Source organism: Protomyctophum bolini, assembly GCF_963924005.1.
Source record: "Protomyctophum bolini genome assembly, chromosome: 7".
NCBI lineage: Eukaryota > Metazoa > Chordata > Actinopteri > Myctophiformes > Myctophidae > Protomyctophum > Protomyctophum bolini.
This window is the reverse complement of record NC_137868.1, coordinates 8,198,205-8,221,919: the sequence shown is the minus strand read 5'-3', so window position 1 is coordinate 8,221,919 and position 23,715 is coordinate 8,198,205. Positions and strand designations below refer to the sequence as shown.

The window sequence follows — 23,715 nt, the reverse complement described above, 5'->3', positions numbered from 1 at the left end:
GGGAGTCGGAAACAATACTTTTTATTGCCTTTACAACATGACTTTAACAAGCTGTCTCTTGACGCTTTGATCCACAGCCAATTCTGCTTGTGTCCTCAAACAACTTTGTGCTGTACCTGTTGCCAGCAACGCATATGGAACATTGTTGGTGTGTGTGTTGCTTGTTGCTGTGTTTTTGATGCGCGATACCGGCGCACAGCATTTAGCACAAGTTTTAAATCACCCAGTAAAAACACTCTCTCAGAGGAGATGCGCCTGCAGTTGTTGTCCAATCGCTTAAAGTGGTTGCAGATGGAAAGCTCCAGGAGCACAGAGAAGCAAACCAATTTATCACCCACAGAAAAACACACACGCGCACACACATGCACATGGTGCGCGCACACACACACACACACACACACACACGCACGCGCGCACGCGCACACACACACCTATAAGGAACTCTTAGGGTTTACGACGCCCAGGGAAGGCACGCTCTCCTAACACATTTCCTTTACTTGCCAGAGCAGGAGAATGGACCAGAAATGGCTGTTTGATTAGTCATAAGAGACACCCTTGCTCACTGTTCACACACACATGCATGCATACACACACGCACGCATGCACGCACACGCACACACACACTGTCTAAAAAACTGTCTGTGTGCGTGTGCATGTGTGTGCGCTCTTGCACGTGCGAGCGCTTACTGATAATGCCACCAGAAGAGAGGTATTTATTTAAAAGTGTATTTGGCTGAGGCATACTTTAACATTTTTCTATTATTCTAAAGAGATGACAAGGCAAATGAGACGTAATGGGATAAATGGAGTGGCAGTGCGGCGTGGTTCTGACCTGCATCATATGGAAGGAACTGGAAGCATGCCAGTCCTTCAGCCATGTTACCCAGCAGCCCAGGTTGAAAGACCGTCATGGGGACTGAGAGAGGGAGGCAGTAGGTAGCTAATTACTGAAATGACTGTCATTACAGGATTATTTTAGAAAGAGAGAGAGAAAGGGAGACTGTTACGTGCGCACACAGCTTAAGATGACAGCTTTCAGTAGACAGACTATTTACAACAGCCTACGCATTTTATTTAACGAACATAATTCGAACTCAAAAGATGTCTGTATTGTTTATTTTCAGACTATAAATAAGCCTAGTCATTTAGAGTAATTCCTTTAAATCTGTTGTTCTTGCAACCTTAAGGTCCAGACGACTCACGTCACATCGATTTTCTCACAAAATAAAATATTTTTCCAGGTCTGTCTTTAAAACTCATTCACTGCCAAGAATATTTAATCAAAATGGAACCCACTGCCACAATATCACGCATGTGACAAAAAAGAAAATTCTCCATTTAAGTATGTGAGTAATTGAGATTGGAAATAAATAAATAAATGTAATTTCGGGAGTGACGTATTCCTTTAACCTCTAGGTTTCTAAATAATTGTATTATTTTCAACTATTACATCAACATACGTACAGTGTATCCCTGTGGCTGATCTCACCTGATATAATCGTAACACACATGCACGCACGCACGCACGCACGCACACACGCACACATGCACACATGCACACATGCACACCAGCACAATGAAATGAGAGCTGATGAAGTCATCCTAGACAATGTGGGGCTTGTGTGCTGGATAGACTTTCCTGTGTCCAAAGTGGGGAGTCCTGTACCTCAAACGGGTCTATCGCTTCATCTCTGGCACCGTTTCTCCTGAGCCAGTGCAGTTCATCTTTGTGTGACGCACTGTGAGCTTGTAGAATATATCATTAATGGTTTTTTTTTTTTAATATAGTTTTGGCCTTTAGTAGAGACAGACAGGAAACGGGGAGAGAGAGATGGCTAGAGACGTGCAGTAAAGTTCATCGTGAATGGCACTCAAACCTGCGAAACACTCTCAGAGTACATTGTGTCCGTACCGCTATTCGACAGCCGCCCGAGCCTAGATCAGCTACTTTGGGCGAAGAGATTTGGTGTAGACTGAAAAGGCAGAATTCCCGGGCCCGGCAAACCTTTGCTGCATGTCACTCCCCAACTCTCTCTCTCTCTCAACGCTTCTTTTCTCGCTACCGTGTGACTACCAGTAAAGGTTTTATTTTTTATGTTTTAATCATAATCAATGTTCAAAACGGTTAGGTATATCAGTGCAGTGAAACCGGGTGCTGGTGCTGCTAACAGACCCTAACTGTGCTGCCATGCACAATGGCTAATCCTCTCTGAAAGAGAAGGGTCTGTCAAACACAAAAGGACAGCTCAGCCAATCAACAGCAGATAATCTCAGACAGAAAGACAACACATGTCAACAGTTCACTCGTACGTCGACGAGGTCAGACTAAATTACTAGCTCTCAGTCCAATTCTGTTTATGTTTGAAGTCCGTTTGGTTAGAAATGTTAGCGTGGCTCAGTGGAGTCAATCATCAAAACCACATTGAAAGTGAAGAAACAAATACATGGAAACAAAATTGGAATTGGAAGACTATAACATTGAAGCTGATAGGCTATCATCCAATGTGATGCTCTCTCCTTATTGGATTTGTGACACACCTGAAAATGTTTTTTTCTTTTTTTTTAATTAATTACAGAACTGGAGACCCCTGTTACAGAAACACTGTAGCAATGATACCTATCACAGTGTAGAGCTTTAACAATTTTTTTGTTTTGTTTTAATATCACTTTAAGTCCTGCAGACTTCATTGTATGTCAAATAGAAAAAATAGCCAATCTACAAGCTCACAACGACTTGCAACGCAACTTGTTTTGAGCTTGTAGGTTTGCTATTTTTTGCTGAATAGTCAAGTTTTTCACCCAATAATATCGTTCATGTGATTTAATTAGAATAAATGGAATCACACACAAACCATTATATTTTCAGATGTCGGATTTTCGTTAGCCTGTCACAATGTTTTCCATGTTCACCTTTTCATAGGCTGTCAACTGAATAGGCCTACAGGGGTAATGGTACAGCATACACTAGTGTGATAGATGGATGGCCTAGTGTGCATATCAACAACAACTAAAGCCGACTGAATATTTCTGAACACTTTTTGGAAGCGATCCATCATCGTGGAGACGTGAGATTGCTTTCTGTTATGCTAACATTCCTGCTAAAAGAGCACGGAATGTTTGTAGCGGTGATGGCTGCCTCCGGTGACTCTTTATACCATTTGCCAAAGTGACCTCTGCCCCTTTTTTGTATGGAAGTTAATTACTAAAGTTGAACTGTTGAAACTTTTGCCCTGAGGATGCGGAGGACAAAAGATACTCTTAACTCGAAGAAGCATTGCCACACGTACGCAACCATGTTGTCATCCTTTCCATCGACAGCTCTCATGTTTTGAACACAGTCTAAGGAGAATGGAGTTTTCCCTGTTGAGGCATGGGCAAATACTGCAACTGGGATGGGTAACGGTGAAGGAACATTAGCAATTTGATTCAGATTTGTACATCATCTATATTAGACTCGCATTAGTCTCGCGTTGCCAGACTGTTGCCTCTCGCAATTTCCAAATGCTTCCGTCATACAGTCTGGAGCAACGGAAGCTCTGATCATGAGTAAAATATAATGCGCAAGTGGAGCCCCCACTTCGGTTTCGTCTTTACAGTCGCGCAAATTTATCCTAATATAAATCGAACTCATCTAAGGCAAGCATATATATGTTTTGTCTCTTTTTATTGTATTGTATTGTTTGTTTTGTTTGTTTCTTTTCCAATCTGTAACTTACTGGTTAATCATTCTTGAAATGCCTACTGTATATACCAAAAAGCATAATAAACAGATGTTAAAAAAGGCAAGCATATATAAAGTACTGTAGCTTGTTGCTTAGCAGAAATGGAAATAAAAGAATAAGCTCTAAATATATTTTTAAATATACGGAAATACGGAATATACGGAAATGACAAACGTATTACTCTGATTTCGGGAGGTGTAGTTCCAGCATTCAGAGATTGTGGAATAGTTGTCTGGCTACGCGAGACTAGACACGTATCCCCTAACCTGGGGGATGACTGCTCTGCTATTATAAATGTACAAAAATAAATGAAAAATATTCAATATTTAAAGTCCTTGGCCTGCCGTTGGTGTGCACAACAAATGTGACACTGATTGGTCCAGTAGTATGCGAAGATTAGCCATGGAGAGACACACGCGCAGACACACGCGCCAACCGCACAGACTCACACAGACAGAGTTATGTTGTGTCAGGGTGCTGAGCTCAGGTAAAGCTCTGATAATAATTATGTGTAGATCACAGATGAAATCAATCACTGCTGAGCAGCATCCACTTCCAACAAACTCTTCCAACTCTTCTCTCTCTCTCTGTCTCGCACGCACGCACACACACACGCACACACACACGCCCACATGCCCATTGACCTCTGCTTCTAATCTTGCCCTCTGCGCTGCATCCGTCACATCCCACAAAGTCCTGAAGTACTGAGGTTAGGGTTCAACCGTGTTCCCCCTTCATCTCTCTCAGCACTTCACTGTGAATGAGCAGAGAAGCTACAGAGATGAGAGACTTGCAACACAGGAGGTTTTATGAGCACACGTTCTTCACTCAATGTGGCCTTCATACCTTACATTCCATTTACTTCAGTGTGAGAGTATGAATTCTCTTTGTTTTGGCTTGTGTTGGACCGTTTAGTTCATTTTGTATTTGACATACAATGATACAATGACTTCTCCCGAGGCTGAGATACCGTAATCTCATAATTTACATTCTTTGAAAAATTCCCTGTCCTTTCTCTCCAAGATCCAACAGATGCTTGAAATCATTTACAGGTTTAACAGGTACATAGGATTACTCGCTTTCTAAGCTTTAGAGTGCGGGTACAGTTACTTATCTCAATGCCTATATCCAGATCTTCAATCTGGTCATCACTAAAATGATTACATGCCAGAATGGAACGCAACAGTTAACGACTCCAAACTAAATTGCAAGCATGAAATGGCACTAAATGAAGCCGGGTGTATTACATAATGTACACGGCCTCTGAACTCAAATCATGCAGTGAATATAATGGCGATAAATTCTTCATACTCAAGCAAGGAAACGAACTAAACCTCATTTCACCCTTTCCTTCACTTGCCCAGTCCAACATGGCTTTATCCAGGTTGGGCTCGGGAGGAGGATTTGGGTGTTTTTTGGCCAAAGTCATTCTAGCCAGCCAGCCAGCCAGCATTATTAGCATTTGAAACTGCATTAAGTGTGATTGTCTTGGTGTATTTCAATCACAGAGATGTTGGATCACACAGATTTGTTTTGCCACAGAAAAAGAAAACGGCCTATAATTTTATTTCCAAGAGGAAATTGCTGCTACGATTGATTCATATCAAGCAGAGAAGAGGGCGAAATATACCTCTAGCTTCAAGGTTTCTTTTGTATGACTGGTCACATAGTAATTCACTCATCACTCGTGTAATGATGATCCATGCCTTGAGGTGGATTCAACTAGTTGGATGCATTCAAAATGACAGTGACTGAGACAGGTTTACATGGAGACATAATGTTGATTTTATCTGAACTGATGGGAGGCTTCTCAAGGCTCTGGGATCAGGCACACATGGCACACATTACAGCATGCAGAGGTCACAGGCCTCTGGAGAGGTACAGGTGTGTGTGTGTGTGTGTGTGCCGTGTGTGTGCCGTGTGTGTGCCGCGTGTGCGCGTTTGCGAGTGTTGCGTGCGTACTTCATTCTACAGTATATCCTCTATCTATGTATTTGAGCTACTGTAGGACTGGTTTAAAAAACAAAAACTGTATGACTATGAGACAGTGATTATTAAAGCTCATATGTTCCCAGTGTTTCCATATCAGTCATTGCACAGGAGGGCATGTTTGCAGCTAAAGTATGTAATCTTGCAAATCACTAGTCTGATCTGTGGATCACTGGACTGGGATGTAAAAAAAATGATATTTACATTTTATAATAAAGTAGTTTTTGTTGTTGTTGCTGGTGATAGTCATGGCTGCCAGTTCCCACCTGATATGATGTGGGAGTCGAGCAAGACTGCTTCAGACCATACTGAAAAACTGCTGGCTTGCATAACGTCTTCAGACCAGGACTAAAGTCTAAGATGTACACGTCAGCCAAAACAGGCTATACTTCCAAAACGGGCTATTCCCCTTGGGTTCAGCCAGCCCCAAAATACAAACCTCTTTGTCCCAATGATGGTATCAGAGTTCCATGATGAAACAGGTGCCGGTGTAGGCTCCTCACTAGCACCTCCAGTGTGCCGTGACGGGTAGCTGTGACACCCCGTTCTTCATTTTGGGTGAAAGGACCACTACACACTACACTTATTATATGTATGCATGCTACACAGGATATTGTATAAACGGATTGATACATTATATCTGTCGTATTATGCTATGTGGCCAAGCCATGGGCCCTGGCAGATAGCTATAATTATGTAGCCTTTGTTTGTAATAATAAAAGTATTATTTGCATGTTTAGAAACCTATAAGCAGAACCAAAACAAAATATGTTTTTGTGGGTACAGTATATACCTGGCATTTTAGATTTGATTGGCTTGTTACGTAATTTCAGTACCCAAACCTATAGTCATAATAATCCATGATGTGTGAAACAAAATGGAAAAAGCTCAACTCTTCTCTCCTCTCTCTTCTCTTCTCTTCTTTCCTGTCCTGTCTCTTCTTTCCTCCCCTGTGCTGCTCTCACCTGTTCTCTCCATCTGGTCTCCAGGAGCTGCTGAAGGACCCTCTCTACATCGGGCTCAGGCATAAGCGGGTGCGCGGCCAGGCATACGACGACCTGGTGGAAGAGTTCATGAAGGCGGTGTCAGACAGGTATGATGATGGCTGTCCCCTAAATGTGTCACGTTTCTCCTTTATGATGTCTGATATTTTCACTTTGATAGAAACACCACATGGAGCTCTGAAACAAAAGCCTAAGCTGTCTAGCATGGTCCTATTGCGTGCCTAATAATATTTATATAGCACACTGATCCCTTAATGGAACGAATGTAAGTATTTATGAGTCATTCCTTCATTTCATCATTCACTTACTATGCGATCATTCAACTCAACCGATATTGTACTTGATCATGCTTTAAATTAATCCAAAAAGCGTGTGATTGATTTCCAGGTTAAAAGCCTTTCTTATGATATACTGTATCTTATGAACATTAATGGATCTGGAACATTATTACGTCTGCAGTATAATTCAGTTTTATCTTCCTTAAACTGAGTTTGGTTTCCATAGAATTGTCAGCCAAAAACACTGGCCGAAAATGGTATTCGTTACCAGGTAACGCTAAGCTTATTGAACATTCTCCAGAAACTATGGCAACTATTGGCACCATCACGATGGTTCTTTGATGATGGCAATAATTGATTAGACAGACGCTGTGCCTGTGGCCGCAGCTGTCCAGGCAGCGAGACCCGGTTGAAGTCATGCTTTACAATATCAGTTGATTACAGTAATAGGAATGTACTGTAATTCTGGTCTAGGTTGTGGTTTGTGGGGAAAGTCGGTTTGGACTTGAGACAGTATTGAGACCGCAGTCTCAATAGTCCAGAGTAAATATCTGACTGCACACTAGCCTCCATCCCACACGCACGCACACACACTATGCTGTTGGTGTTTTTTTCACATTCACATCGCAGTTTACGAAACTGAAATATGTAAATATTTATAGTAATCCACAATACACGTCAGTAGCCCAAACTACATTGAGTATGTTTAAAATACATTCTACTCTTAATTCGTCATTTAGAAGATTTATTAGGAATTATTTCGGGGATTTTCTGTATGCTTTATCTGAAGTTACTTCGGGTTAGCTGATTGGATATTTAGGTTCTGGCCTTCTGGGTCTCTCAGCGTGATTCTTCTCATTCTGTCTTGGAGGGTGGGTAGTGAGTGTCTTGGAGGGTGGGTACTGGGTAGTGAGTGTGTTTCGCAACTGGAATATGACCGGCAGGCACATTTCTGACCTCACGCTGTCCGATCTGATGAAGCCTGTGTCAGCAGGTTACCCTGCCACGCTGGGAAGGCGTCCTCTGGCCAACATAACCTAGATAATATATGTTGCCTTTTAATGAAATAAAGGCTATTCCTCTTTTTTACTCTTGAGTGCCAGGATCATCTGTTCTTTCTATAAGCTAGATATTATTGCCAGGTCTGAGGTTGTCACCACGTAGACCAACCTCAACCTCCTCAGGTATGTGTCTTGACAGCAATGTGATGGCTCCATTGCTTGTACAGTCTGTCTGACTGTATTCAGGACTCTCTCACTGTCACAGTGTCACACGTGTTGGCTACGCAGGAGAAGAGGAATGCGGGAGGTGGATCTATGCTGAATGTCACAGAGACGGTTTTGCCCTTAAGGTGGGTTGAGTGCCCTTTGGCTGGCCATAACCAAACAATCAAAGTTGTCTTTGTCTGAAAGGACAGTCTGGGGAGATGTTACTCGGTCAGAGTGACACATTATGGGATTTAAATCCCCCACATATTTCCAGATATGTTGGAGATCACTGGCAGCACAGTTGATGAGGGTCGAATAAGATGAGAGGCCTTGCTATAGTGTGTCTAGCCCCACCACCTAGCATCAGAGGCTTTATATATGCTTTTATCACACAATTGTGTGTGTGTGTGTGTGTGTGTGTGTGTGTGTGTGTGTGTGTGTGTCCATTTCAGCACGGACAGCTGCAGTAGCTCTCTGTGACATGGGGTTGCACTGTTGGGCGGATAGCACTGTGTGACCTGCACTACTGTAATAAATTACAGATGCGCATCCCACCAGTAATAAAGTCAGGTTGTCATTGGTTCTATATAGATTGCATGGCAAGAGATAGCATTTTGGCAAACTTGTGAACTCATGGAGTGTATATTCATAGAGTGCACCGTGCTGTATACACGCAGGACGTCTATTATCATGTCTAGGATTAAATGGGTGATGGCCAGCAGGTTCTGTCCATTCCGGGACTTCTTATTTTATTAACCCATTCTGAACGGGAACCCATTTTGGTGTTATAGCATCATGTTATGCTTTATCTATTGAAAAATAGCAGATCTACAAGCTCATAGCGCGCCACCGAGTGGCGCGCTACGAGCTTGTAGGTCTGCTATTTTTGAAAAATCGAAGAACGACTGACATTTTTTAGAATCTGATCTCAGGTCAGAATGGGTTAATCAGACCAGTGTGTGTCCAGTGGAAACCTCGTATGAATCTGATCTCAGGTCAGAATGGGTTAATGTATAACAGGCAACATGACCACCGGACGGACGCCTTTTGGCTACAAAGCCTTTCTCTGCATAATCGATAATTTGCACTGATGGAAGGCATTGTAGCCGAAAGGCGTCCGCTGGGCATGTTGCCTGTTGCAATAATGAAATAAGTGCCTGAATAGACAGAATGTGAGCGTTGGCTATGATAGCGTACATGATATCATGCCTCTGGAGCTTTGCACCGGAAAGTCTTTGGATATAGTTTTTCTTTTTTTTGTGTGTGTGTGTTCTTTGTGCTTGCATTCCTTCTAGTTTCTGACCTGAGATCAGATTCATACGAGGTTTTCCACTGGACACACACTGGTCTGATGAACCCATTCTGACCTGAGATCAGATTCTAAGAATGTCAGTCGTTCTTCGATTTTTCAAAAATAGCAGACCTACAAGCTCGTAGCGCGCCACTCGGTGGCGCGCTATGAGCTTGTAGATCTGCTATTTTTTCAATAGATAAAGCATAACATGATGCTAACACCAAAATGGGTTCCCGTTCAGAATGGGTTAAGATGTTAATCTTAAAGGATCACTTCAGCACTTTTCAACCTATCTTCATATGATTGGTCCTCAATAATGTTCATGAAAAAAATATTAAAAACTTTTTTTTTTAATCTACTCTGTCTGTGTCCCACAGGAGGGCAGTTCAGAAAACAATATTTAGATTTTGATTTTGATTATCATAAGAACGATGGCTTCCATTTTCGCACTGCAAATTTTCAAGAATAAGAAAGCCTGCTGTTTCTATTAGCTTGGATTCCCCATCGATGATGTCACTGGTGGACAGGTTTCTGAACTGCCCACAGACCTCCTATATATGAGACAGTAAAAAAAATTGTGCTAGTGAGAAACAATTATATGAAGATAGATTGAAAAGTGGTGAAGGGGTCTTTAAAGTCAGAGGAGAGAAGGATGAGGCTGGCGGGGCACTGCGTCAGGCACCCAGAACTTGAGGCCCGTACTGTAAATTGACACTATGGGAGCCAACCCAGGGCAGAGCCAGGAGGGGAAAGAAGCGCACCACCTACAGTACATACAGTAGACTGCGGCGTGACATCTTAGCTAACAACACTGTAGGGCCCAAGAACCTGATGTTAGATAGGAAAGTGTGGAGGGCAGCGATCCAGGAGTCTCAAGTTGGTGTCGGCTAGACCTCATTCTCGCAGTAACTAAGATGAAAGCAAAGAATGAATGCACATAAGTGTCCAACTGTACACATTTATGTTTTTTTTCTGTGCTAGCCTGTGTAGTTCTCATTGAGAGCATTCTGTATACCTTCATGCATGCTGACATGTCTGGTTGTGTCTCTTGTCCCTGTCTTGGAGCCATCGTGGCCACAGACACATGGCCCTGGTTAGGCTCCATCTTGGCCTAGAGGGGCCAGAGTCCAGAGACAGAAGCTGGGCTCTGGGCTGGGGCCCCTCCAGCTGGCAGCAGGAAGCCATGAGTCTCTAATAACTAGGTGGCTTTTCAACTACAGGGAACAGCAATGCCTTTCCCCGAAGAAGGAGCCGGATTGGCGGGAAATGAATAATTATGGGGTTGGAGATTGAATGAATGATTACAGTCCTAGAGTTTTTTATTTTGTATATTATTCGTCTTCAGTTTTCGACGAAACTGCAGAAAAGTGATGCTATTCGAAACCTCCCCTCACAGCTCCTGGCTAAGTGAGACATCCATAATGCTATGCTCACCAATTCAACACGTGAAACGAATTAAGAGCTTTGCAGGCATTTCTTTTTGTGTCTGATGACTTTGTGCACTTTTTGTTTTTATTCTCTCCAATTTAGCCATTGCCAATTCCAACCATGTACAGTATAATTGCGACTGCAGGTTGATTTACTATGGAATCGGGCATTTCTCGTCAGTGTGTTGGTTGGTTTTTTGACTTATACCTGTCCATTCAAACTCTAGACGGGCCCGCCCCAAAGTTATTAGTGCAGCCGTGCCCAGCAGCCGGCGAAAACTAGAGTTCTCAACAGGCCCGAAAATTAAGGCCCGGCCTACCTGGGCCCTCATCATACCCTGTACACTCAAGAATGTCCCCGCTACCACCCTTCCATATACTGTATGGAGCTGACCTGTTCTGACATTCCATATGTTGATCCGACTTCATTATATGGCCAGTACAGAATTCATTCCATATGTTGATCTGACCCCCCCATGCCAAAGCGACATCGCTCGCCCAGCAGTCTGCCGTCAATGAGGCGGATGCGTTCATGCGACCTTGGGCGAGGTCTCTTCTCGCCCTCAGGTGACTTACTGGTATAGTCCCTATCACTGCTCGTTGATGTTGTGGAGGGTGTAAACAACTACTGTCTCTTACAATACACGTCACATTTTGTATTCTTCTCACCTGACTGAGTAGTTTGTTTCTGGGAGGAGGCCCCTCCCATACGTGGCCCCTCTCAGTTCCTACTGAACAGGGACCAACCTGTAGAGTATAGAGCGTCGCAGTCCTGTCCCCAACGACCGAATAACCCATTCATTTTTCCCATAGACGTTTCAAAAAGTATGTATTTTAAGACCTTTTAAGCCTCGGACAAAGCCAAGTCTTGTTGTGACAAATCATGACAATAAACACAACGTTTTGGGCTGATCAAATTATTAGAACGAAGAAAAAAAGGGCAGGTTATACAACACTTTTGTTTTGTTTTTCTTCTTTCTAATTATTTGATCGGCCCAAAACATTGTGTTTATTGTCATGATTTCTCACAACAAGAGTTGGCTTTGTCCAACGCGTCGGAAACCCTGCTGGTTTCTGACCCTCGTACATGGCCATGGCCTGCTGGTTCCTGACCCTCGTACATGGCCATGGCCTGCTGGTTCCTGACCCTCGTACATGGCCCATTGAATTCTTTAGAGTGCCCGGGCACCGTGGTAGGCAGGAAGTTTACCCCTGAAATATGCGGATGTCCACTTTATAGTGAAATTACATTGGGTGGTATTTCCATTTTTGGGGGGGATTTCGGCCAGGATCCTTTTATTCAGTCAAGGAGGCCTATATCTAGAGTATAAAGATGAACAGGTGGTCTATATTACTTTTGTTTCTGGCCAGACTCAGTGGAAATGCTGACACGCTACACCCTCAAAACAAAACCAGCCAACAATATTCCAGACTCTTATGTGGGGGCGGTAGTGGCTCAGGAGGTAGAGCGGCCGCCTCGGAATGGGAATGTTGCTCCCTGCTCCCGCTGTGGATCATGTTGGTGGCGCCTTGATCTCCTGTGTGTGAATGGGCACTATATAAATGTACAATTTATTTCCGTGAATCCTCAGTTCAGCTTTGACTGATTGCTTTCTTCACGTAACATCCCAGAAGCGGTTTGTTGCTGCACTGTAGAAGTCCTCTATCCAATCCCCTTACTGACAAGTTAAGTCTATCGTATCTCAATGTTAAGTCTATCGTATCTCAAAGTTAAGTATATCGTATCTCCATGGTTTATGGGTCGGACTCGGAGAGTGGACTGAAGTTCAACTCAATAATTCAGCATCCGTCGTTGTGTTCTGTGTTCACAAAGACGTCATGCAGGTTTTGCCATCGGGCGCTTTAATGTTCATTCCACTGAAATCATGCCAAGTGCAGTGCCACGTCCTGTTCCGTCCTATCTGTCTCTCTGCATGAGTCTCCCTGTCCATCGCCATCTTAACAGGCCACCAGTGGGTCGGACTCTTGGGTCTGGGAGAACAGGGGTCAGACCGAGGGGCAGACGGATGGATAGAGGAAAGGAGGAAGAATGCAGACTGTGTTTCCGTCTTTAATGATGGGTTGGGGGATTTGAGAAATAATGTGCGCTGAGAGACGCCGGCTCTCTGGAGAGAGGGGCGAGGGGGCTTGGGATTTATTAAGAGGGACCAGACCGCAGCTCCCAAGCTCCATAGGGACATGAGAAACAGGCAAGCAGTGTGTGTGTGTGTGTGTGTGTGTGTGTGTGTGCGTGTGTGTGTGTTGTGCAGTGTTCATAGGTGTTTGTCTGTGCTACATGCTTGCAAGCATGTCTGCGTGCATTATACGTGCATGGCCGCTGCTTAGACAGCTGTGTTTGGACAGTACGCCCTTGTCAGCGACCCTTCTGTATGGAGGTCGCCGGCTCCTCGGAATGCGTGCAGGGAAGGCTAAAAGAATCATTTCATGCTCCCTCCACTGCTTCTAGTATAGCCCTCTCAGTACTGGAAGCCGAAAGGACTTCCGCCAAGATCCAGGGCCCTGCTTCAGGTTTCATCGCTGTCTTGGCGAAAGACAGATTAGATTTCTCGTAGACACACACACTTATCACACGCACCGGCCCAGACGCAATACTGCACATCCTCTGACACATGGGTGGGGGGGGGGGGGGGGGGGGGGTGCTGTCATCTCACATATTCTTTTTCATAGTATCAAACATAAAAAATAATAATGTCAGACACATTTACACTCGCTGCACAGTTTTCCGGTCAGCCAGTGATGGATAAACCTCTCCATGTGCCCCTATTTGAAAATGACGGTCCTAAGTGTTTTCCCTTGCTGGCAAGCTATTTCCTCCGGCAATATCCATGCGAGTCATGAATCATGGGCAGAATAGAATAGTAATAAAGAACAAAGGAGTTCTATGTTGTTCTCGTCATGTCCCTCAGATGATTTAAATAACAGTCCCACGGAACGGAAGGTTTGATCGGTGCCTCTATATATGCAGGCACCGATCCAGGATTCAATTAAAAGTTACTATGTCAAAGACGGAACACATTTTAGCTTTTTGCAAGGTGTCCCCTCACGTACCGTTTGTCTCTCTCTCTCTCTCTCTCTCTCTCTCTCTCTTTGCACGCCAAGTTTACGCATGACCCAAAGGCCATATCAGGTGCGTGTTGTGCCACATTTGCCTGCCATGGGAAAATCAAACGGCCATGCCACGGAAATATTTCACAGTTCGTTATATTGTCTCTGTATTACATCCAACAACAGGTGTAGGAAACCTGTTCGCGTTATGCCTGTGACGGATGGAGTGTTTTCCCAGCTGGACACTCCTCCTGGGTCTCCAATCTGTCTGAACAGTTACTGCTGCTGTTGACAAAATATTGGATGGAGGGGGAAAAAGGGAAGTGATGCTGCTGCCAGACAACGACTGCTTGGATAGAGAGTTCTCTTTCTTTTTCCAGCAGCCACCACCGTGTCCCTGTGTGCCATGAATCAGATGATTGTCACACAGAGACCTGATTTAGAGAACTACCAATCCGCACTTCTCGCGCCCATCCTTGTCTCTCAGTCCTTTTCTCTCTCTCTCTCTCTCTCTCTCTCTCTCTCTGTGAGTGCTTCATCCTTTCTTTTTTCTGCCTTCTCACTCTTAGAGATGAATTAATTCGCTCCACTTCAGACTTTCAGACTCAGTCGGTGAGGCAGGAATCTCATCTTATGCGCTTCGTGTGCCTTAAGGCTCATACATACTCCAGTTTTTGGTGATAGCTTATCACCGCTGTGTAGTTTTTAAAGTGTTGGAAAACTACACCATTACGTCAGTCACGGTGATGTGTCACTGCAGACACAGACCCATCTCTCTGTGTTTACTATCAGACAAGTCTTTTCACTCTGGAGCTATCACCCCGTTCACTGATTGGTCTAGAAGTTGGGTAAACCACAGGGAGGCGGGGCCAATCCTTGAGGACATCACCGTGAGTATGATGGCCTCAACTCTTATCACCGTTTCAGGTGATAAGCTATCACCTAAAACTGTGAGTATGTATGAGCCTTTAGATGTAGGTTCACAGCTCTGTCCTGTCCTTTAGTTGTCAAGAAAGAAAGCAAATCCAAAGCCTCATTGTGTCCTGGGGGGGGTTTAACAACTAGCAGAAATATGCATTATGGGATTGTGGGTTCCATTCAGATGGGCGTCGGGGAAAGACAACACGATGCTGGAAGAATGGACTCTATGAACACACATGACCTCCAAGAGGAGCTTTGTTCTGGGCGATGCACACACATGCACACACACACACACACACACACACACACACGTGCACGCACGCACGCATCCATAAAGTTCATGCAAGCATTCCCTAAAAGGCCGACAGCCAAAGCTTTGGTTATGAAACTGAAAACCTTGCTCCCAATCCAGTACCACACACACACACACACACACACACACACACACACACACACACACACACACACACACACACACACACACACACACACACACACACTGTAGTTTATAGCCAGTAAAGGCCTATTAATAATATTTATAGGCATTTACTTATGCATATGTTCACAACTAGTACTTCTCTGATCCTTTTCAGGACTCTCTGATCTTTCTGAGATTTCATATTCAGATGCTATATTCAATACCCTCCACGCTGACGTTTCCATCCCACATTAAAAGCCGTGACAGAAAAAAAGAACGATTTAGCGACATGCTAAATGTGAACTTGGTTCCTGACAGGTTTTCTCCATCATCTATATAGCTAGTGTTCAATCTAAGCTTCAGACCTCTAATCTAGCATAGATGTCATCTATGCTCTGCCACTGTGCCCACTGTGTCCAAAGCCACCTCGTTGGACTGTTGACATAGATGACTCGGTTTTGCCTGAACTCGGCTGACCTCTCTCTGGTTGAACGAGGGCGCACGGAACCACACAAGAGGGCTGCATGCAGCCTGTGTCGCTCCGGCAGGCAGGGCAGCATGTCGCCCTGCCTTCCAGTGACTCACTGAAAAGTTTATGGCTTTTGTTTGTTTATCCTCCATGTGGGCTTGTGGTACTTTAGCGTGCCTCTCTCTCTGCCTTGATAGAAAACCCATTTGCCTGTCATTTTGCTACCGCCATATTAGCTCAGACAGCCGGTGGCTGAATGAGGCATTGGTTTATACTGTGTATATACTGTAAGCTGTACGCTGAGACAGCCATGAATGATGACACTCTTTGATCAGGACATTTTAGTTTTTTTTTCTTTTTACTGCCACCGAACCCGTTTCTCCTCTCGACCCGCCCCGCCCCTCTTCTTCCTCCCAACCTCGTCTTCCACGCCGCTGGAGATGTGTGAGGCGTTTAGCAGTCGGCATCCGACTGCATGGGAAACCACTTTAGAGAATTACACAGTGACACAAAGTAAGAGTCCAGAGGAGGAATCTTTTCCATGTGCTCCATGAGGTGGGGCTTGATGAAACCGCTGAGAGAGAGAGAGAGGGAGAGAGAGAGAGAGAGAGAGAGAGAGGGGGGGAGAGAGAGGAGACAGAGGCACTGATACAGAGCAGAAACCTCAATACTAAAGCTAATGATGATCACATACTGTGAAAGGATTGAAAGGCATCATCACCTCCCCGTCTTGTCCCTGTTGTTTCCCATGTCTGTTTTACTATTTAAACCGTAAGATCCTAGTTACAATTTAACTGTGAAAGTGTAAAAAAAAGGGGGGGGGGGGGGGATTTCACTTTGTAGGCATCTATTTACTTTAGCACACGCTCTTATTCTGGAAGGACTTAAGGTAGGGAGTAGTAAGCTAGCTCCATTAACCCTAGTCAACCAACAACACTAGGGTAGGTACGATGGTGGTAGTGGTCGTGGTAGTGATAGTGGTCGAGCAATTAGGGCGCAGAAAATTTAAAATAAGTACAGTATGTGCCACAAGGTATATCTAGGTTAGGAAGTAGACATCAAAACTTTCCTAAACAGCCTTCTTAGCATATCTGTCAACATGTAAGCAACATAGCAATGATCTAAACGGTTAAAAAAAAGCAGGACGATAATAAGTAAGCGCGAGGAGATTGGGTGAAGTCTGAAGAGTCTGTGAGTGTCGTGGCTCTAATAAACATGCACTCTTTTGCTGTTTTGTCTGGCTTGTCCTCAATTTCCTCCCTCGCCAGCAGGCCACTGAAACGTGAGCCCCGGAGTTTTCATTAGTGGCTCACGTCGACCTCAACCTCTATGCCTATTGTCTATTTGCTACGGTGGACTTAATAAAAGGGTGCACGCTGGTTATACGACTCTGTTTTCATAGCTTTGCGAGGCAGCCAATGGAGCATCGCTTAAAAAGACCAACATGCTTTTTTCCCTGTCACTACAAAGGTCACAGTGGTCTGCTGTTGTTTTTGTAAGGGTGTTATTGGTTAAGGCTTTGGTGCTACTGGATTGTGTGTCAGGTGATAGGTGGTCCTGGTTCCATCTTGTAAAAAAAAATAGAACACCTCTGGGTTTTACTTGGAGACTGGGTGGGCCATGTATTCTTTTCCAACAGATTCGTAAATGTAATGGATCTGGTCCTTTGTGAGGGCACGACCTCCCTCGTTGCAGTAAAACAGCCGACAGGTGTCCGTTTGTCTGATGGCATTCTACCAAACCCGGGTTTCTAAAGTCTAATAATGTGTTACTTACAGTAGGAATGGATTATTTTTCGACTCGGAGACTTGACTGAAGTGCTGTCCATGTATCACTCCAATGTAAGACACCTACCCTAACAAGGTAATGATTAGAATGAAAGTAAGACAAATCAATTGATCATCATATTATACATCTCTGCTTACAAGATACTCATGGTTTTAGTATTGAACCATCTGAGTTTCAGTTTTTGAATATCAGAAATAACTTGAAATCCTTACATACATATTCATCAAACCTACAGTAATACTATGCATATGACCAGATTCATACTGTTGCGTGTTGCTTGCCGAAGATCAGCAAGATCACTATTTTCGGTGCATGACTCCGCAACACACAACTAAGTATGAATGCAGCAGTCAGTGCAACGCAAGGGTCTCTGTTTTCTGAGCTACTCCTCCTCTACTGTAATCTGCTTCATTTGCACAGTGGAAGACTGCCCCCTTCAGGACAGAACAGTCTAATAACTCCCTGCATGGCCCCCACTTTGAGAACCACTGGGTGCCATCTCTGTTTCAGCATCCCCTGGTATTCACATCCAGTTGTCAATCAGGCCTGATTTAAATGTGTCTGTTAACAGGTATGGAATGGAGTGTCTCATTCAGTTTGAGGACTTTGCCAATGTCAACGCCTTCCGGCTGCTGACCAAGTACCGCAACAAATACTGCACGTTCAATGATGACATCCAAGGTAAGGAACACACACACACACACACACACACACACACACACACACACACACACACACACACACACTTGGGGAACCTATAACCTTATATAACTATCCTAGTTACTTTGTTTCTCTGGGCCAATTGCTTCTTAATGAGGCCACACTTTGCAGGAGGAGCCTATTTGGACACCTTTCCCCTGAAATTAACCCTCATTACAGAAGCGAGTTATACACAAGTTTTTACAAGGCTAATTTAAGGCTTGTTTCTCCCTGATTATTTATCTGTAAATTCGTATTAAAATGTACCAGCCTGCCAGCAATCAAAGAATGCTGTATAGTGATGAGGTGGCTTAAACAAAAAAGAAAATCCACCCACAAAAACAATGTTATGAGCACGGAACGTTGCAAATACAATCTGTTATTTCTAATGTTGAGTTCTTGCAGTCTGAATTAGAAAACGCACAACTTACTTAGTATTCGATTTCCATTTGCATCCTTACTTTCCTTTAGCAAAAGGGAAGTAGACAGAGGTCTTTACCTTCACAGCCTGGTAATGCCTACCTTCTTGGAAATGCACATGACAGAACTGACATACATAATTGTGTCCATGTGTGTGCATGCATGTGCACATTCATTTACAGTAATGTTGCTGTACATTATGTATTTTCAGCATGTACAGTAACTTTACATGGTAAATGGACTGTATTTATTTATCATTTTCTAATCTTCCGACCATTTGTAGTCTTCACACACACACACACCCATTCACATAGACATTCATACTCCCATGGCATCTCCAAGATGCCAACCATCCAATGTGCTTTTACCACTTACGTACATACTGTAAGTCGATCAGCACACCATATAATGTGCTTTTTCATGCCTGAATAATATGTCAATAATGGGTTTTCATCAAATTTCGTCAATTTGGGGCGGCTGTGGCTCAGGAGGTAGAGCAGGTCGTCCAATGATCCGTGGGTCGGCGGTTCGAATCCCGGCTCCTCCTCCTGTCCACATGTCAAAGTGTCCTTGGGCAAAGACACTGAACCCCACATCGCCTCCAATGAGTCGGTCGGTGCTAGTTTGCCACCATTGGTGTGGGAATGTGGGAAGTGAGGACGCTGGCATCGACTGTTCGCCGCTTCACCTCCTAATGTATGAATGAATGGACCATTGTAAAGCGATTTGAGCACTTGGAAAAGCGCTGTAAAAATGCAATCCATAAATATGTCAATAAGCTTCTTGCGTCATGCTGACTTTCAAACATACCAGAAGTCTTCTTTCATTTGCAAGTCCAAGGTTGTTCCAATATGTTTGTTGATAATAGTGATTGACGCATACCGTACATGACTCAATCTCCCCCAGGTACCGCTGCAGTGGCCGTCGCCGGGCTCCTGGCTGCTCTCCGCCTCACCATGACCAAAATGTCTGACCATACCATTGTTTTTCAAGGTGCAGGCGAGGTGGGTGTAAACACAACACACAACACGCTCCACCACATCCATTACAACCCAGTGCGTACTCGTCGGTTAATTCACCAAGGTTACAGTATAGGTCTTAATGGATGAGATCTGCTAATGCCCACTTCCTCTTTATTGAGACACGATGGTGACAAATGCCAGGAATGCAGAGGCAGTCAGGAGGGAGAACAGGAAGTACAGGCAGTTATAGAAACCACAACATTATGGTTGTTTGGTTGCAGTATTAACCGTTCATACAGTATAACGCAAGCTGATCTTACGCCTAATATTATATATCTTCAATAGGGGGTATATATTATGCATGTGACATCATCATACCCGGACGTTACGTGGGAACGTCTACTGAGACACACAAATTAACACAAATTAAGAGGATTTTGCCATTATGTTACAAACCAATAAATGTAGGGGTAAATTGGATTGGTAAACAGTATAAAATTACAAAACCTGGTCATGTTCATTTAATTTAACTTTATTTTAATTAGCAAGAAGATCCGGTAGGTATGCTTCCATCACCAAATTACTGTAGGCTCTAGTCTAATACCTTTATCTGTAAACAGAGAAATAAAATGCTGAACCGGCTTTTGTAATTGTATACATACTGTACATCTAATTGAGTCAACGGGCAGAATATACATATTGGATCATCAATGTATTATTCAGCGGAGCAACTATTGAAGATATCTCGCCAGTATTTGGAGTTACATCATGAAAAGTAACGACACCACCCCAAACCTCTATCAGAATTTTATTGTGCTTTAAAGCAGTACGATGAATCACAGTCGACTAAACAATAAACTCTTTTATAACAACAGAAAAAAAGCCAGTTCCCTTAACAGGAAAATGGCCATAAATTCGACATTGGCACAAATATCTTCTAATAGGGAGCACTATTTTGTTTATTTGTTTAGCCTGTGGCCCAGGCCACATGGCTATGTGTACAACAGCCATTACACATTTAATCTTGGTATGAACGGCCATAAATGCTAGATGAGTAATTGAAACCATGTCAAAATATTCTGCAAGGATTGATGTGACTCTAAAGATACAAGCGTGGCTTAACAAAAATGACATTAAATAAGATTTTTTTATAAATTAATGTTTGCTGTCTGTATATATATATCTCTCTCTCTTGCTCTCTCTCTCTCTTTCTCTCTCTCTCTCTCTCTTGCTCTCTCTCTCTCTCTCTCTCTCGCTCCCTCTCGCTCCCTCTCTCCTCTCCTCCTTTGTCTCATCTCTTCTTTCATCCAGGCTGCCATGGGGATTGCTGAACTGATCACCATGGCGATGGAAAAGGAGGGACTTCCGAAAGAAAAGTGTTTGAAAAAGATTTGGATGGTTGACTCCAAGGGTCTCATCGTCAAGGTAACTATATCTTGACTTTGACCATGGTCTTGCACTCACGCACGCACGCACGCACGCAAGCACGCACGCACGCATGCACAGACAGACAGACAGACAGACAGACAGACACATACACACACACACACACACACACACACACACACACACACACACACACACACACACACACGCAGTTCTACACAGTAAACATCTCAAAATTGGGTAGGTTTTTGTATAAATTACCTCTGAGGGTTTTAGTGTGTACCATTGTTAAAGTAGGTCTATAAAAGACTACTATTCAAATGCATGACTTCCAGGAGTAGAGGCTGTTATTTTGTTCCCTCTGATTTAGTTTTGTTGTGCCACCAAAGATTAACACATACAATACAATCATATTATAATTAGGGTTCTCCTGATCTGGGCCTATCACGTCATTTTCAAATGATCGGATCGGGAGCAAAAAACGTGATCGGGACATCCCTAGTATCAATATTATACCCATATCATGATATTAGACTGGATACTGTCTGTGATTTTGGATATTGTACTATTGTGATATGGCATAAGTGGTATAAAAAAATATCTGTTCGGGAAAAATCGGTATCGGCAGATACTCAAAACCAAATAATCGAAAATCGGATCTGGAGCAAAAAAACGTGCCTGTTTTTACTTGGGTTCTCAGACTGCATAAACACATACAAAGGTTTTGTTGTAAATTGTCAGATTTCACATCTACCCAAATCCTCCACTGGGTTAACCAGCTGTTAACCAGCTGTTAACCAGCCTACAGCCAAACAGGAGACAAGAATGGTTGCAGATGATGGTAGTGTAGTAGATCCCTCCGATTATCTCTCAGTTTTTGTCAAAAGTTGAGTTTAAATTTACAGTACAAGGTTGCTTTGCATTTGACTGAGCTTTTCCTCAGCAAGGAACCTGTCAAGCTACAGACAGACAGACAGACAGACAGACAGACAGACAGACAGACAGACACTTTATTTGTTCTTGCGGAAAATCAATGTGTGCCAAGCAGCCATCAGGACACAAACATCACAAACACTGATTGAACACTGATTGAAAGTGTTCTCACCTTCTCCATGCTTGTCTGGTTTGGTCACACAACCTCAAGACAAATCAAAGCTGGAAAGAGTAGTACGTCGCGTATCAAAAAACATAGGATGCAGCCTCCCTACACTTTCCTCACTCTATTAAGGCAAATAAAATCATTGCAGACAACTCCCATCCTGCACATCACCTCTTCAATCTCCTCCCATCAGGCAGGAGATATAGAAGTATCCAGAGCTCTACATGTCGCTTCAGGGATAGCACCCGTAGCCATTAGACATCTGAACTCATAGTATATGCATATAGCACTTTAAAAAACTGGATGTAATTTCCTATGCTGCTGGTTTTTGTTTTTGTATTGTACTGTCCTTCTTGTTTGTGTATCTATGGTTGTCTGTATATGTTGAGTATGAACCAAGACAAATTCCTATCAACTTGTTGACATGGCAAATAAATTATTGAATCTTGAATCGTGAATCTTGAATCTTGAAACACACAATACATAGACACTAGATCACACAATACATTGACAATACTACACAACACCGCTCTTATTTACAGAGTGGAAAATAGAATAGTCTACATACTGTATAGTTCCTATCACATTTCACATTATGCAGATAACGGAGTTCGGGCCTGTTTGTTCAGAAGTCCTATACATGTGGGGACAAATGATCTCTGGTCTTCAAATGGTCTTCTGGGTGATAATAAAATATCCTTTTCTGTAAACATCACTAACTATCTCTATCCGTCTTTAGTCTTACCTCGTGGAGTTACGTGGAGTAACCACTCACTACCCATGATGCTACCCATCAAATACCGCATAGATTACAAGATCCTCCTCAACACATTCAATGCCATCCATAACCTCTCCCCCCCACACCTGTCTGATCTCATCCATATCAACACTCCCACCCGGTCACTTAGGTCTGCCTCCTCCACCAACCTCACTGTTCCCCCAGCTCGTTTGTCCACCATGGGGGGTAGAGCTTTCAGCCGCTCTGCCCCTCGCCTCTGGAACAGCCTTCCCCCCGACATTCGAAACATGGACTCACTCCCCACCTTCAAATCCCACCTCAAAACTCACCTATTCAGACAAGCTTACTCTCACCTTGAGTAAAAGTCTGCTGCAGGCCTTTGTGTGTATTTTAAACTTGCTTTATTGTATTGTATTTCTTTTCTGTTTGTTAGGCGACCTTGAGTGACCTGAAAGGCGCCATATAAATAAAATGTATTATTATTATTATTATTCACTCACTCACTCACTCACTCACTCACTCACTCAGTCTCACTCACTCACCTCTCTGTGTTCATCCACTCATTATTCTACTCTTGCTTACCTCATAACTCCCCTTACTCCTCTGTCTCCCCTCCCGTCTTCCCCCTCTCGTTTCACCTCCACCCCCCCCCCCCCCCCCCCCCCTGCTCTCTTAGGGACGAGACCACCTGACTCACGAGAAGGTGAGATTTGCGCACGAGCATCCGCAGATGAGGAAGCTGGAAGACGTGGTGCGGAAACTTAAACCCACAGCCATCATTGGTGAAAACAAGCATTTTTTAATTCTCAGAAGGGTCATTTCAGGC

At 43.6% G+C, this 23,715-nt stretch overlaps 1 protein-coding gene across 1 annotated transcript in view; it reads left to right on the top strand.

Annotated features, from left to right (window-relative positions):
• me1 (malic enzyme 1, NADP(+)-dependent, cytosolic) overlaps positions 1 to 23,715 on the top strand; it is a 99,848-nt gene that overhangs the window by 69,564 nt on the left and 6,569 nt on the right. Inside the window, exons 7-11 of the mRNA XM_080768057.1 lie at positions 6,701 to 6,804; positions 18,156 to 18,265; positions 19,610 to 19,707; positions 20,977 to 21,090; positions 23,566 to 23,671. Of these exons, the coding sequence (XP_080624183.1) occupies positions 6,701 to 6,804; positions 18,156 to 18,265; positions 19,610 to 19,707; positions 20,977 to 21,090; positions 23,566 to 23,671 (532 nt within the window). The remainder of the gene's footprint in view (positions 1 to 6,700; positions 6,805 to 18,155; positions 18,266 to 19,609; positions 19,708 to 20,976; positions 21,091 to 23,565; positions 23,672 to 23,715) is intronic.